The sequence below is a fragment of the Lepidochelys olivacea genome (assembly GCF_965140295.1).
Source record: "Lepidochelys olivacea isolate rLepOli2 genome assembly, chromosome: 25".
NCBI classification, from domain to species: Eukaryota; Metazoa; Chordata; order Testudines; family Cheloniidae; genus Lepidochelys; species Lepidochelys olivacea.
The window spans coordinates 8700414-8714433 of record NC_140435.1 but is presented as its reverse complement, the minus strand read 5'-3'; the positions used below and the strand labels follow the sequence as shown (position 1 = coordinate 8714433).

Here is a 14020-nt window from a genome sequence, read left to right as displayed (position 1 = left end):
CTTGGATCCCTCCTCCTACTTTATGGCCAGTGAGTGGCCAAGAGGGGAATGCAATCATGCGAAGAAGAAGAAATGGTTACTAACAGTCTGTAACTCTTGTTTTTCAAGATGTGTTGAATGTTTCAATTCCACAGCTGCCCTACTGCCCCTTTGCCTTGGGGTTGTCCAGCAGGAAGGAACTGAGGGGGCTCAGGTGTGGCTGGGCCCTTTCCGCCAGCGCACAGTGGTGTGCAGCAGCAGAAAGCACTTGAGCTGCCCCAACGGGTACCACGGAGGGAAAAATTGATGGTGAGTGTGCATGGGGCACGCTCACGTGGGATGGACACGCGCAACACCTCTTGAGACCAACGCTTGCTGAAGGTTAGTAACCATAGGGACCGAATGGCTCGGCAGCAGTTCTGCAGAAAAGGACCTGGGGTGACAGTGGACGAGAAGCTGGATACGAGTCAGCAGTGTGCCCTTGTTGCCAAGAAGGCTAACGGCATTTTGGGATGTATAAGTAGAGGCATTGCCCGCAGATCAAGGGACGTGATCCTTCCCCTCCATTCGACATTGGTGAGGCCTCATCTGGAGTGCTGTGTCCAGTTTTGGGCCCCACACCACAAGAAGGATGTGGAAAAATTGGAAAGTGTCCAGCAGAGGGCAACAAAAATAATTAGGGTACTGGAACACGTGACTTTTATGAGGAGAGGCTGAGGGAACTGGGATTGTTTAGTTTGCAGAAGAGAAGAATGAGGGGGGATTTGATAGCTGCTTTCAACTACCTGAAAGGGGGTTCCAAAGAAGATGGAGCTCGGCTGTTCTCAGTGGTGGCAGATGACAGAACGAGGAGTAATGGTCTCAAGTTGCAGTGGGGGAGGTTTAGGTTGGATATTAGGAAAAACTTTTTCACTAGGAGGGTGGCGAAGCCCTGGAATGGGTTACCTAGGGAGGTGGTGGAATCTCCTTCCTTTGAGGTTTTTAAGGTCAGGCTTGACAACCCTGGCTAGGATGATTTAGTTGGGGATTGGTCCTGCTTTGAGCAGGGGCTTGGACTAGATGACCTTCTGAGGTCCCTTCCAACACTGATATTCTATGAAAGATTCCCTTAAAATGTGGTATAAACCAAAACAATGAGAGGGTGGGGTGATGTGGTGGCAATGCACAGATGGGCACTTGTTGGACTGAGCAGCGTTATCTGTGGTTTTACCACAATCAGTCCTGGCATTGTTCCAGAACAGTACCAGTAGACAGTTGGCTCATCACCTAGTCTGTTCTTTCAGTGCAATCACTTTGCAAAGTGCTCTAGGATCCATTTGGAAGAAGTGAGTTGGAATGGCACATTAATACCTGGCTCAGGAAAGTTGAACACTGCTTATCCTCTGGGGGTGGGTAGCTCAGCTTCAAATCAAACCATAGCAATCAAAAGAGCAATTGTACAAAAACGTATCTCCAGTTCCATTGCCAAAAGGACAGGAAGTACATAAGCTCCATCTGACCAGCGAAGAAAGCATTTGCATTGAAGGGTCTCTTACTGAGAACACTGTCCTCAGTCCCCCGTCTCCCCCCAGCTCCAGACTAGAGACCTAAGCAAGAATATCCCAGCTGAAATCAACTATCAAGTTGCAGTGTAAGGGGAGAGAAGGTATCAAAGATTGCTGGGATCCAAACCTGTGCGACTGTGTAGATCCATATCTGTATTTAAATTGGACCCAGAAATAACTGGAAACCAGTGCAGGCTACCTAGCACTGTGGAGTCTCATACGTCACTAAATCACCTCGTCCCAATGACCCCCGTTTTGTTCTGATTAAACAGTTCTTTGCGAGGCATATTCAATCTCGTCAAGTACTGTTTGTCCCTGTCTACGAGTTCACTCTAACTTGACTCTAACAAAAGGCCCCTTAAATCTGAGTATGGAAGGCATTGTGAGGGCTCCTCTTCAGAATCTTGTTCCCTGTCGTTTCCCTGTACTGACTTGTGTTGATGCGTTTGCATTTCAGTGTCGTTGTATTTTTCTAAAAGGTCTGACTGGTGGAGTCGGCAGACTTAATGCAGCTAACAAATCTGTACCAAAGAAGCCTGTGTAAAGCTACCTTATCTCTCTTCACCAGTCCAGAGAAGCGTTTCGATAATGAAGATCTCCGCTAATGGGCCTAATGTGCAACTCAGAGAGGAAATAACTAAATTAAATGCCAATCCCATCTTTTTTTTTTAAATAAGTTTACTTTTCTTATCCATCTTCCAGATCATCCACACAGACAGCAATACAGTACTGGGTCAAAATGACACTGGGTTCAGCTGTGATGGATCCTCCAGCACTTTCCGGGTCATGTTTAAAGAGCCTGTTGAGATTTTACCTAACGTCAGCTATACAGCCTGTGCGACACTAAAGGTACTGTAATGGGGCTCTAGCTGCAGTATGTGTATGGGAGGGAGAATTAATGGGTTTGCTGGTCTCGTGGGAAGTAACGTTGATCCTATTTTTAGACCTCCAGGGTCTCTTCCTGTTCTTTGAAATTTCGCACTTATTGTTTAGCTCCTTACCAGTAAGCAAGTGGCACGTCAGGGGTTAACATTCAGAGTTAGTTTTGTTTAGTAAATGTTTGCTAGGCAAGCTAACTGTGCTGGCTGCATTAGTGCTGAAATTGTGTTTTTCTGGCCAGTGTAGATAGTCTTGGTTTTGTGAATTTATTTATAGTTATGCGCATTCTACACTAAAGAAGCAATATCCGTACATACTGTCAAGAACCGATAACATCGTTATATGGGTTAAACGATGCAACAATGGCCCTGTATACACTAGAGTTCAAACGTAAAAGCAGTTTTTGAAATGGGAAAGGGGCCTTCATTCTACCTTAGATCTTATGAAAGGCTTGTTCAAAATCTTCCTGTAGCTACTTTCACCTTTAGTCTTTCTATTTAGTTTGTAAACTCTTCAAGGCAGGTGGCTTTTCATGTGTGTCTGCACAGCCCTTAGCATAGTGGGCCCCTGATCTTGGGTGGGGCTTCATGGTGTTACTGGAATACAGTTGTATGCAAGGTCTTTATTGTCTCAGTGCTAGGAATACTTAGGTGCAGCTAGTTTTCAACCTGAGAATTCTCTTTGCATGTGAGTATTTTTGTGTATGCGTACATACTGACAGAACACATGGGAAAGCCTCAAAAACTTGACTCTGGTCCTAACAGTGCCCCAATTCCCTGTGGGAACATAGAAATGTAAATCTAGCCATGTGCTTCAGATGAGACCAATTAAGCGTGGTCATAATGGGTCAGTAGTTGGATGGGTGATGAAAAATCCGGTATTGCATGAAATTATTTAATAGTGTGGACATTGACTAGTGTTTGAATACTGTTAATGGGCAACATGGCTCTTGGAGGTCTCTTTCAGATGAGAATACCAGGGTTGTGAGCATTTGTCATACAGCGCTTGGAACTTTTTACAAGACTACCTAATTCTGAGTTCTTTTCAACTGGAAGCCTATGGCAGAGGGGATGTACAGTAGTGCTACTCAAAGTGGTGGTCCATGGACCGGTGCCGGTCCGCGAGCCATCGGTTGCCAGTCTGCGCGCACACTGGGAAAAAAACCAAAAGTTGCCAGTCCCCCACATCAGATAGCTTGCGAAGCACTGCTGTACCCGAAGAAGTGACAAGACTTCACAATAGCGAGAGAGAGTAGGGGGAGGGAATGGAAGATATAAGAGAGGTTGAATATGGGGTACAGGATGGATAGTGGAGTTGATGGAAGGCAGGGAGAGAAAAGCTGGACGAGCACAAGTCCATGGGGCCGGATGTGCTGCATCTGAGAGCGCTAAAGGAGTTGATGGATGTTATTGCAGAGCCATTGGCCATTATCTTTGAAAACTCATGGCGATCGGGGGAGGTCCTAGATGACTGGAAAAAGGCTAATGTAGTGCCCATCTTAAAAAAGGGAAGGAGGAGGATCCTGAGAACTACAGGCCAGTCAGCCTCACCTCAGTCCCTGGAAAAATCATGGAGCAGGTCCTCAAGGAATCAATTGTGAAGCACTTAGAGGAGAGGAAAGTGATCAGGAACAGTCAGCATGGATTCACCAAGGGCAAGTCAGGTCTAACTAATCTAATTGCCTTCTATGATGAGATAACTGGCTCTGTGGATGAAGGGAAAGAGGTGGACGTGTTGTTCCTTGACTTTAGCAAAGCTTTTGACATGGTCTCCCACAGTATTCTTGCCAGCAAGTTAAAGAAGTATGGGCTAGATGAATGGACTATAAGGTGGATAGAAAGTTGGCTAGATTGTCGGGCTCAACGGGTAGTGATCAATGGCTCCATGTCTAGCTGGCAGCCGGTATCAAGGGAGTGCCCCAGGGGTCAGTCCTCAGGCCGATTTTGTTCAATATCTTCATAAATGATCTGGAGGATGGTGTGGATTCCACTCTGAGCAAGTTTGCAGATGACACTAAACTGGGAGGAGAGGTAGATAGGTTACAGAGGGACCTAGACAAATTAGAGGATTGGGCCAAAAGAAATCTGATCAGGTTCAACAAGGACAAGTACAGAGTCCTGCACTTAGGACGGAAGAATCCCATGCACCGCTACAGACTAGGAACCGAATGGCTCAGCAGCAGTTTGCAGAAAAGGACTTAGGGGTGACAGTGGATGAGAAGCTGGATATGAGTCAACAGTGTGCCCTTGTTGCCAAGAAGGCCAATGGCATTTTGGGATGTATAAGTAGGGGCATAGCGAGCAGATCGAGGGATGTGATCGTTCCCCTCTATTCGACATTGGTGAGGCCTCATCTGGAGTACTGTGTCCAGTTTTGGGCCCCACACTACAAGAAGGATGTGGATAAATTGGAGAGCGTCCAGTGGAGGGCAACAAAAGTGATTAGGGGACTGGAACACATGACTTATGAGGAGAGGCTGAGGGAACTGGGATTGTTTAGTCTGCAGAAGAGAAGAATGAGGGGGGATTTGATAGCTGCTTTCAACTACCTGAAAGGGAGTTCCGAAGAGGATGGATCTAGACTGTTCTCAAGGGTAGCAGATGACAGAACAAGGAGTAATGGTCTCAAGTTGCAGTGGGGGAGGTTTAGGTTGGATATTAGGAAAAACTTTTTCACTAGGAGGGTGGTGAAGCACTGGAATGCGTTACCTAGGGAGGTGGTGGAATCTCCTTCCTTAGAAATTTTTAAGGTCAGGCTTGACAAAGCCCTGGCTGGGGTGATTTAGTTGGGGATCGGTCCTGCTTTGAGCCGGGGGTTGGACTAGATACCTCCTGGGGTCCCTTCCAACCCTGAGATTCTCTGATTCTATGACGGGGGGGGGGGGGGTTGGGTGCAAAGAAGTAATGAATAAAATGAGTAGCTGCCCAGTGAGTGTGTGAATTAGCGGTGGAGGTCTGTGCTTGGCTTTTTTTGAGCCTTCCCCTTGGAAAAGGAAAACCATCTCCGAAGCAAGTCAGCGTCAAAACCTTGGACTGCAGAAAATAGCTGCTTGCTGTTGGTGTCTTAAAATATTTGAGATTTAGTAGCGGTGAGTTGCCGAGCGTCCTCAGCCCTGAGCACTTCGCAGAGCTGTAGGGATGCTCGTCACCCGGCAAGATCAGACCCTGAGTTCGTGACGGAGCTGCTGTAAGCAGCCTGGTTTCGCTCTGGCCTGGCTGTATTCCCTCTTACTAACGGGCTTGCCCCCTATTTTCTGTCACTAATGCAGGGTCCAGATTCTCACTACGGAACCAAAGGACTGCGTAAAGTGATCCATGAATCACCAACAACAGGAGCCAAAACATGCTTTACGTTCTGTTATGCGGCTGGGAATAACAACGGCACGTCTGTGGAGGATGGACAGATCCCAGAGATTATCTTCTATACATAGTGCAGCTGTTGGAATCAGATGTGTTGGAGGAACTTTTGTCTCCCCTTCTCCCTCTCTCCCACGCCCTTCCAAACAAAATCTCTGGCTGAATTCAGCCATGCCAGTGGGAGCCACGCTAGCCAAAGGTCTCAGTAAAATAATTGTAAAGCTCATGTTTTGCCTTGTGCTAGTGAAGCTGCTGCTGCTGCCACCCCCATGTACAGACTAACTGGTTTATCGGTGTCATTTATAGGTTGCCTGTGGCTAGTAACTCTTCATTTTACTGATAACCCTCTCTGATTTCATGGGTTTTTTATTGTCATGAATGTAGATGCTTTTACATCAGTTGGAAGCATGGAAACAAGTGGCTCTGATTGTGGTTAAATTCTCCACTAGGTGACAATCCTGCAAAAAGAAAATTCATATTGAGGATCATATTGACTTTTTCTTCCTCTGCCCTACTTGGGATTGGGATGAGAGGGTTTGCCAGGTCGATTCAGCTGTGCTGCCAAAATGGGGAGGTTTCTCTGAGAGAGGTTTCACTAAAACGTGCCTGTCATACTGCCAGGCTGTACATACCTTTGCTCTTTTCAGAAAATTAAGGAAACGGGTGTTAATGGAGGTTTTCCTATTTCAGCACTACGTATTGTGGGAGACCTCAGAACGGCCTCCCAGCTCCAGGAGAGAACTTCTGCAGAGATCAACCAGAGTTTTACATGGGCATTTTTGCTAATTTGAGACAATCCTTTAAGTTGGACAGTTAGTACAACCCAACGGAAACGCCCTGGGGCTAGATGACCCTGTACGTAGGTGGAGAGGCCCAGTAGATCAGCACTTAGCAGAGCACCTTTGCTACCTACATGCAGGCTCCCCTGCTTTGGCCTGGGGGTGCTTTTGCAGTTTTGTCTGTATGCTATTTAAACAAATGGGGGATGTTAAATATCCCCTGTGCAGCGTTTAGCAGCAGGGAATCCATACTGGTAGCTGCCATGCTAACTGAATCCCTTCCACTTCGAGGTAGCAGTTGTCGGTGGCTGCTTCTACCTGACAATGTGCCTCGCTTGGCTCCAGTGTAAAGTATATGGCTGCGGTCTTCAGGCAAGTTGCAGCATGGCTCTTCTACTGTCTTGTTTTCTTTGCTTCACTAACTGTTCATACTGGGTCAGAGCTCTGCTGCCAAAGAGGAAGGGGGTTTGGTGTTCAAGTGTCACTTCTTTAACCATCAGCAGATGGAGTGGGATTCATGAAACAATAGAAAACGACTGAAGAGTTTCTGCTTGTCCATGCACATTTGTCTGTCCCCTCACAGCTAGAGCCTGTTCAGTGGGTGTTTGGACAGACTGTCTCAGCATGACGCTCTTACTGGAGACTCCTGGTTGACTTAAACAAAAGCTTTAACACCAGACATCGGTGGGGGTGCTTTGATGGCAAAAGAGCCTCCTCCTCTCCCCTTATCTCTGTTCAAAACTGGTTGCCTCTCGCCATAAACAGATGCGATTTCAGCTGAGCATGATGCTGCTTTGATGGGAAGTAGCTGTGTGACTTTGTTTTGTAACTGCCTGAATGGTCCCACCCTTGCCCTGACTAGCGAAGACTAAAGGGATTTTTACTTCCCAGCAGCCTGCCGAGGAGGAGGGTATTTGAAATAAAGGCTGCCTTCGTAAGCATGGGTGGCCAAACCATTCAGAGGTGTTGGTGTGGAATTAATTAGTGCATGATTGTGTTGTCTCTGATAAGTTGAGGTTCATTAAAAAGTCTTTGTGTGTGTGTCTCTCTCTCTCTCTCTCCACTGCTCCAGACATGGTCTTATGACAGGGCTCCCTTGTTGCATTTGTGATAGCAGTCCCTGAGCAAAGCATTACATGCTGGTCATCCTCTACTGCAATGGATGATTTGGTGCCTGTTGCCAGTTGGGAAATAGTATCCCATTCTGACACCACCACCTCCCCCGGGCATGCCAGAGTAACTGGGTCTAGGTTCTGTGGCTGGCTGGCTGGGTAACTTTCCACCAGCCAGACAGCAAAAATAAAGATCAGAAATTAATGTCACCCAGAAATAATCCGTGTAGGTGTTAGATACTGTTGTCAGTATGTTCTGTTCTTTAGGAAGACATTGTGAGATGTATATTGTGAGCCTGCTTGAGAGTAGGCAGTTTTTAAAATACGGCCAGTACTGAAAATGGTGGGTCCACTACTCAAGTTATTGAACCTGATTCTGTGCAATGCAAACATATTCTGAAATGGATTAACAGAATGGAGATGCTCCTTCCTCCAAGAGGGAAACTGCCTTCTGTTGGAATGTACATAGCTGACCTGCCTGCTTTTGTGCTCCCGTTTTTCCCCTCTTCTTGTCAAAGGTTGTGGGAATACGTCCATCAGGGTTCAGGGCTTCTTTGCCCATTTTATTACTTTCGGTGTAACCTCTTTGCTGTGGATATAGCACTCCCTGAGCATTTCTGTATAAAGTGGTAATAGCAGAAATGATTGGACCCTGGAAGAAACAAATCTGCACACTGGTCCATGAAAATAGCAGGACACGTAAGGCATTTAGCCTCAAGATGTGGCTGAGGTGTAGACCTACCTGGTGGCTTTTTCCTTTTAAGGCTTATGTTTTTAATACTCCCTCCTTGCAGTCTTGCTTTCAAGCCACAAGGCAGGTAGGTCGCTTTAGACTATCCTGCTGAAAAATGTTTTAAAAAGAAAAATTAAACTCTGAATAACATCTGAGCAATTTTTGTTCTTAGGGCTTTATGCGGTTTGAGGCGATTTTGTCTTTTGTAGATTCATTGTGGAACATGCCTGTCTCCAAAGTATAAGAAGTTTCTATTGTATCATGTCACCTCAAACAGAGCTGGCAACGTCTAGACTCTAGTGCTATATTAATGAATGTATCAAATGCTCATTCAGTGTTCACGCTCTCTGCTTTTTGCCAGCTTTGTGATTTTTGTAAATAGGAAATCAATAAAGACATTGAGATTGTCTTTAATACAAAGTTTCATGAGTGGAAGAGAGCAGCTAGCAAAACAGAACCTGGCACCTTCCAGGAGTCTGTCTTCAACCAGTGTGGGAAGAGAACTGAGGTAGCTGATGCTGGCAGGGTCCTTAATTTATTTTCCCTGGGTGCTCTAAATGGCTGTGTAAATTGCTGTAAAAGTTCAACCCTTGGAGCAATGTACAAGTATATTTTCCTTTGTTCCCCTGGACATTCTGTCTTGAAAAGTGTTCAGTGGAAGAAGTTAATGCAGGGAGGTGGTGGTCTGAGAAATATGTGGGTATATACAAGAGAGAGAAAGTGAGTTGCCTTAAGTTTTCCTTTCCACCTCCCCCTCGTCTCTTTTATTTAAACCCAAGAAGGTAATGATGAAGCAGCAGCTAAATGGTCTTCAATTCCTCTCTTCAAACTATTTGACTAAAGCCAGGTTTTATTACTGGCTCTGCCATGAACCCAGAGGGGAGGAAACAGGGCCCCCCCAAGGGATGGGGGTGGGGGGGGGGAGGGAGAAGAGAAGCCAGTGTTGGGCAGGCCTAGCTGAATAAACAAAAGGCAGCTGTAAGTGTCTCTCTTCTGGACACACCAATCCTGTAGTGAGCAGGTTTTGTTTAAGGGAATTGTATGCCCCAGGTGAGTGTGCCCAGCCCTGGACTGTTAGTGCTTTGATTAGGTAAAGCCCTCCACTGTGCAGCCATCTCTTCCCTCCAGGCCTGGGAGGCAGCTGACAAAGGCAGACTGACTTCTCCATGCTCATAAGCCTATTCAGAGCAGTAGTCAGCTTAGACCTCCTTGATTCATTCCTCCAGCATCCACAGCTGGGCAAGACCAGTCAAACCCCAGCACCAGCCTGGCCTGTCACTGATCAGCCTTAATGCCCTCGCAATCACTCAGTCAGAGCTGGTTTGAGTCTGACTGCAGACGTCCCTGCCACATCTATTTAGACCAGGCTACTCAGACCTCAGTGGTTCAAGAGCCAAAACTAGCAATCAAAAGAGCTCCTGCACTGTGAGTGAAGGGCTTCATTTACTACAGTAAATTCTATATACTCATAGTTAAACAGTATGAGGGGAAATATTTAGTTTATATATTCTCACAGCAAATAAATTTAACAGTGCACATGGATAACTTAATTGGGTAATAATTAAAGCAGTGTTTTAATAGGTGCTGCCACCAGCAGCGTGTGACACAAAAGAACCCCTTGCAGGCCTGAGCCCAGGCTGTGTATCCCTGAGCCCAGGGTCCCACAAAGGTGCAGCAAATGCCCCACCTGACCATCAATGCTAGTGCCTGTTTACACAACTGTCTAATGAAGGAATTACTCCTGCCACAGTGAGATGAGATAGCAGCATCCCTGGAACACCCCCCTGGCCTTTCCTTAAAGCTAGCCTATCCCCACCTTGGGCTTGTATTCCTTTCGCTAGACTGACTAAAACTCCCCACTCAGTCTGTATGTAAAATGCCCTTGTGTCTGTCCAGTGGGGATAATGTAAATCAGCTGCCATGACTAGCATCTCCCAGCAAGCCCCTGTCTGAGCTGGGCAATCACCCACCTCTTGGCCTGCTCTTTCACTCATGCCCCATCCCTGCCATTGCTTCACATGGAGGAGGAGGCATTATTGTCAAAGGCAACTCAGCACCCTGAACTCCCCCTCCCCCTGCAGCTCGTGCTCTAAATTCATATTTTGCTCTGCTCTTGTCAGTCCTGCAGGGGCTGGTCTGCCTCCAGCTGGTAGATGTATGAGAACAGTACACCCAGGGCTTTCTATATGCTGGTTCAATCTGTTAATGGTCCCACAGGCCAGCGCCTTCTCACAGCATCACCCCAAAATAAATCCTGATGGAAACTGGGGGGGTTGGATTTTTTTTTTATTTTTTTTTTAAAAAAGCCCCTAAATTCTGTGGCTTCCAGGACGCAGCAGAGAAATGTAAATACCAGGTCTGTATGCTTTTATTTAAAGCCATAACTAAACTTGCACTGGAACCACTGCCCTTCTGCTTTGGAGCTACACAAATACAGACCATAGACCATGTGAGTACAGTGTCCCACTGCTCCCTCCAGCTCAGCCAGCCCTAGGGCCTGACCATTCCCTGGGGCAGGAAGAGAGTCAGAAGACAGAGTTGGGCAAAGGCCCTGGCCTCTTTCCCTTTTATTTCCTCGTAAGCCTGCAGGAGGTTTGTCTGAAAAGACAGATGGCAAATGGCAGTCCAAGTACGCACATGCACCCACTCACATACATACTTTTATTTTACACCTTCGGGGACTGGAAGAACAGTTCCAGTGAAGATTTAAGGCGGTTTCATTTGCATTGTTTGGGAAACAAGGTCAAACATTGCACATAACTAAATACCATACAAAGGTCCTGATTTGGTGGAATTCATTGAGTTGTCAAGAACCAAGCGCTCTCTAGCAGCTGGCTGTGCACTCCTTGTGTAGCTCCCGGTGCAGCTGTCCCTCCCCACCACCTTGGTTCTCTTGAGCACGACAGAGGCACTGCTGTTGAAGTAAAACTGCAGACAAGAATACGAGGCTGCGTCTGATTCACAGTCCCTAGGATCTTTAAAGGGGCACCGACCTTACAGCTTAGGGTGGATGCTGGGGAAGGAGGAAGCCACTTGAACTAGCTTAAGCCTGTTTTTAGGCATTCAGGGCTGATTTAAATGAAAGGAATTTGGCTGGAAGAGAGACAAAGCCGCTGTACTCCAGCAGGAATGGGAGAGAAATGGGCCAGGCTCCCCCTGCCTGTGGGCCCTAGTCCCCTCCCCTACAGCCATATATTCCTACCCCCAGCCGCCCACGTGCTGCAGCAACAGGATAGAGTAGCCCGTATGGCTCGCTGGCGAATCAGCCCAGGACCCCATTCCGAGGGCCTCTGCAGAAGAGTAAAGCAGGACGTACCTAGCACAAGTGGCGTTTGAGGACTTCCCACACGCTCCCCCTTTGCGCCTGCAAAGGATGGCAGTGTTTATTTCAGACAAAGGCTTTGATCCTCCTCCTGCACAACCTCAGAGCAGCTTCCAGCTCCTACAGCTCAAACATTACAAGTGTCATAATTACACAGAAAATAAAAAAAAACCCACATGCTACTCCCCCCCCCCGCCCTGTAAAAAAACAACCCTAAAGTCAAATTTTGTTGCCGTGGTAAATACGCACAACCGAACACACATTCTCAGTCGTTTCACACTGAATTAAGGTTGGCTGTTGTGCCCCTTGTGGCTGTTTAAAGGTTTGTGTGTGTGTGTGTGTGTGTTTAAAAAAAACCCCACAACTAGGAACTGCCACATGTGATCAGCTAAGGAGTAAGCACATGGGCCTCTGATTGTTGGATGAGCTGAGTGGGCCAGCCTAGGGCTCCAGCCCCATGACTGTACTGGCAAGCAGGCAGGGAGGGTTTCAACCTTCATAAGGTTCGCTCCAGCCCTTCCAGAAAGGAGAGTCAGTGGACAAACAGAATGGCCTAGCTGGGTCTATCCTAGTGGGGGTTACTATTTCCCAGCAAGCTACAAATCTGATTCACTCCATGCTGCCCCTTTTGAGTGGGACATGGAACCCCAGGGAGTTTTAACCATTCCTCCCCAACTGGCCTCTCATCCTCCCCTTCTTCCCCCAGGGAACATGCACACTGCTTCCTTACTGCACTGGCTTGGTTTTGGTTCATTTAGGAGGCTCTTGGTCCTCCCGGGAGGTCCCTGCTGATCAGAATGTCAGTTGTGGGGAGATTCACTGGGTTGGGGGCTTGGACAACAGGAAAGTCTTTTTTAAAAAAAAGTCCAGTTAAGCAACTTCACATAAAACGAGGACACTGAACTCTCATGCCAGGAGTATAAGCAGGACTCAGCTATCCCCTGTGCTTAATAAAAACATCCTAAGCTGTCCTGTGCACCAGGAAGCAGTCCCCACCCCAAGGCTCATTGCAGGGACCATTAAGACATCCTTTTTCTACCTTGCTCTTCAACATCAAGTTTCCCTTTGGTCTTGGCCAGGTGCCCCCAAGGTAGGTTGCCCATTTCAAATGGCTGAGGGCGTGGCTTCAGGGTTCTGATAAGCTCCCAACCATTCCTGAGACCCTAAATTTGGCTTCCCCCCCCACCTGCTTTCCCCTGTTAATTACTAAACTGTTAATTTCAAGACCAAACATCGCTTGTATTGCTAGCAAAAGTGCATCGTAAAACGAAAGTGTAAACGAGTCCCTCCTCCACGCATCACCGTACCAGAGACTCGGCTAACACAGCGATCAATCGCCACCACAAGGAAAGAGTTTTAACCAAATGGCGGAAGGGGAGCTTACAGGGAAAACACAATCTTTAAAAGAAAAGCAGAATTTCGTAACACTAAAAAGAGGAAGGTCAAAGACTGACAACTCAGCACTCTGCACCGAGACTTAAATTAACTTCAGAGACAAAGAAGCGACAGGGAAAAAAAAAATTCTCCATAGCCCACCGCTCTTGAAATTGTCTTCGGCTTCTTCTATGCCAGCAATGTTTTTCGAGTCTGTAGAGTTGATCCCCGTTTTCAAACTAGTTAATAGAATCAGAAGAAATTCACGTCGTGGGTTTGGTTGGTTGGTTTCCTTTTTTAAATAGCTTAATGCTCTCCGTGGACTGCACGATAGACGGGTGTGGGAACGTCGGCAAAGTCTGACTTGGTTTGAGTAAACGATCATTGGGTGGATGTGGTGGAGGAAAAGTAAAGCAGTTTGGGAACTTCCCTCCCCCCCTCCCCATCCACACGTGGTGCCAGGCGGTGAAGTCATGACGGCTCTTCCCCCACCCCCATCAAAATCAGAGGGAGGGAAGGCCTTGCAGATCTGATCAGGAATCTAGACCCATCCATAGCCAGAGTTAGAGGCGATACTGCACAAACTGATCCGTGCTGTCCCTGGCAGATCACTTGTGGCGCTGGATGGTTTTTCTCTTCCTCCTCTTGAAGAAACAGCAGCATCTGTGGAGACAGGCAGACTGTCACGCCCCTAGACTGCACTTGTCCTCTCTAAGGCCAACAGCAGGTTCCTCCCGATTCCAGAAGGGATTGGACATTGCAAGGGGGAATGAGAATATCTGGAATCGTGGCAGTTCATGACAACATGGTTTTTTGATTTTTGGTTTTGTTTTTTTTTTTGGGGGGGGGTGGCCTTAAGCTGATCTCTATTAGCGACCAGGAGGTGGCCTGTGTGGGGGCAGATTCTCCCACATCTGCTGCTGGGAGGTTCCGACACCTTGC

The 14020-nt window shown here is 47.2% G+C and overlaps 2 protein-coding genes across 3 annotated transcripts in view; one reads left to right on the top strand and one right to left on the bottom strand.

Moving 5' to 3' along the window:
* BTBD2 (BTB domain containing 2) overlaps positions 1–7582 on the top strand; it is a 41893-nt gene extending 34311 nt beyond the window's left edge. Inside the window, exons 8-9 of the mRNA XM_084614739.1 lie at positions 2226–2372; positions 5671–7582. Coding sequence (XP_084470865.1) covers positions 2226–2372; positions 5671–5832 — 309 coding nt within the window. The 3' untranslated portion in view covers positions 5833–7582. The remainder of the gene's footprint in view (positions 1–2225; positions 2373–5670) is intronic.
* Positions 7583–10728: 3146 nt separating this feature from the next.
* CSNK1G2 (casein kinase 1 gamma 2) overlaps positions 10729–14020 on the bottom strand; it is a 91496-nt gene continuing 88204 nt past the window's right edge. For both annotated transcript variants that reach the window (XM_084614355.1, XM_084614356.1), the window contains exon 12: positions 10729–13741. In XM_084614355.1, the coding sequence (XP_084470481.1) occupies positions 13687–13741 (55 nt within the window). In that variant the 3' untranslated portion in view covers positions 10729–13686. The remainder of the gene's footprint in view (positions 13742–14020) is intronic.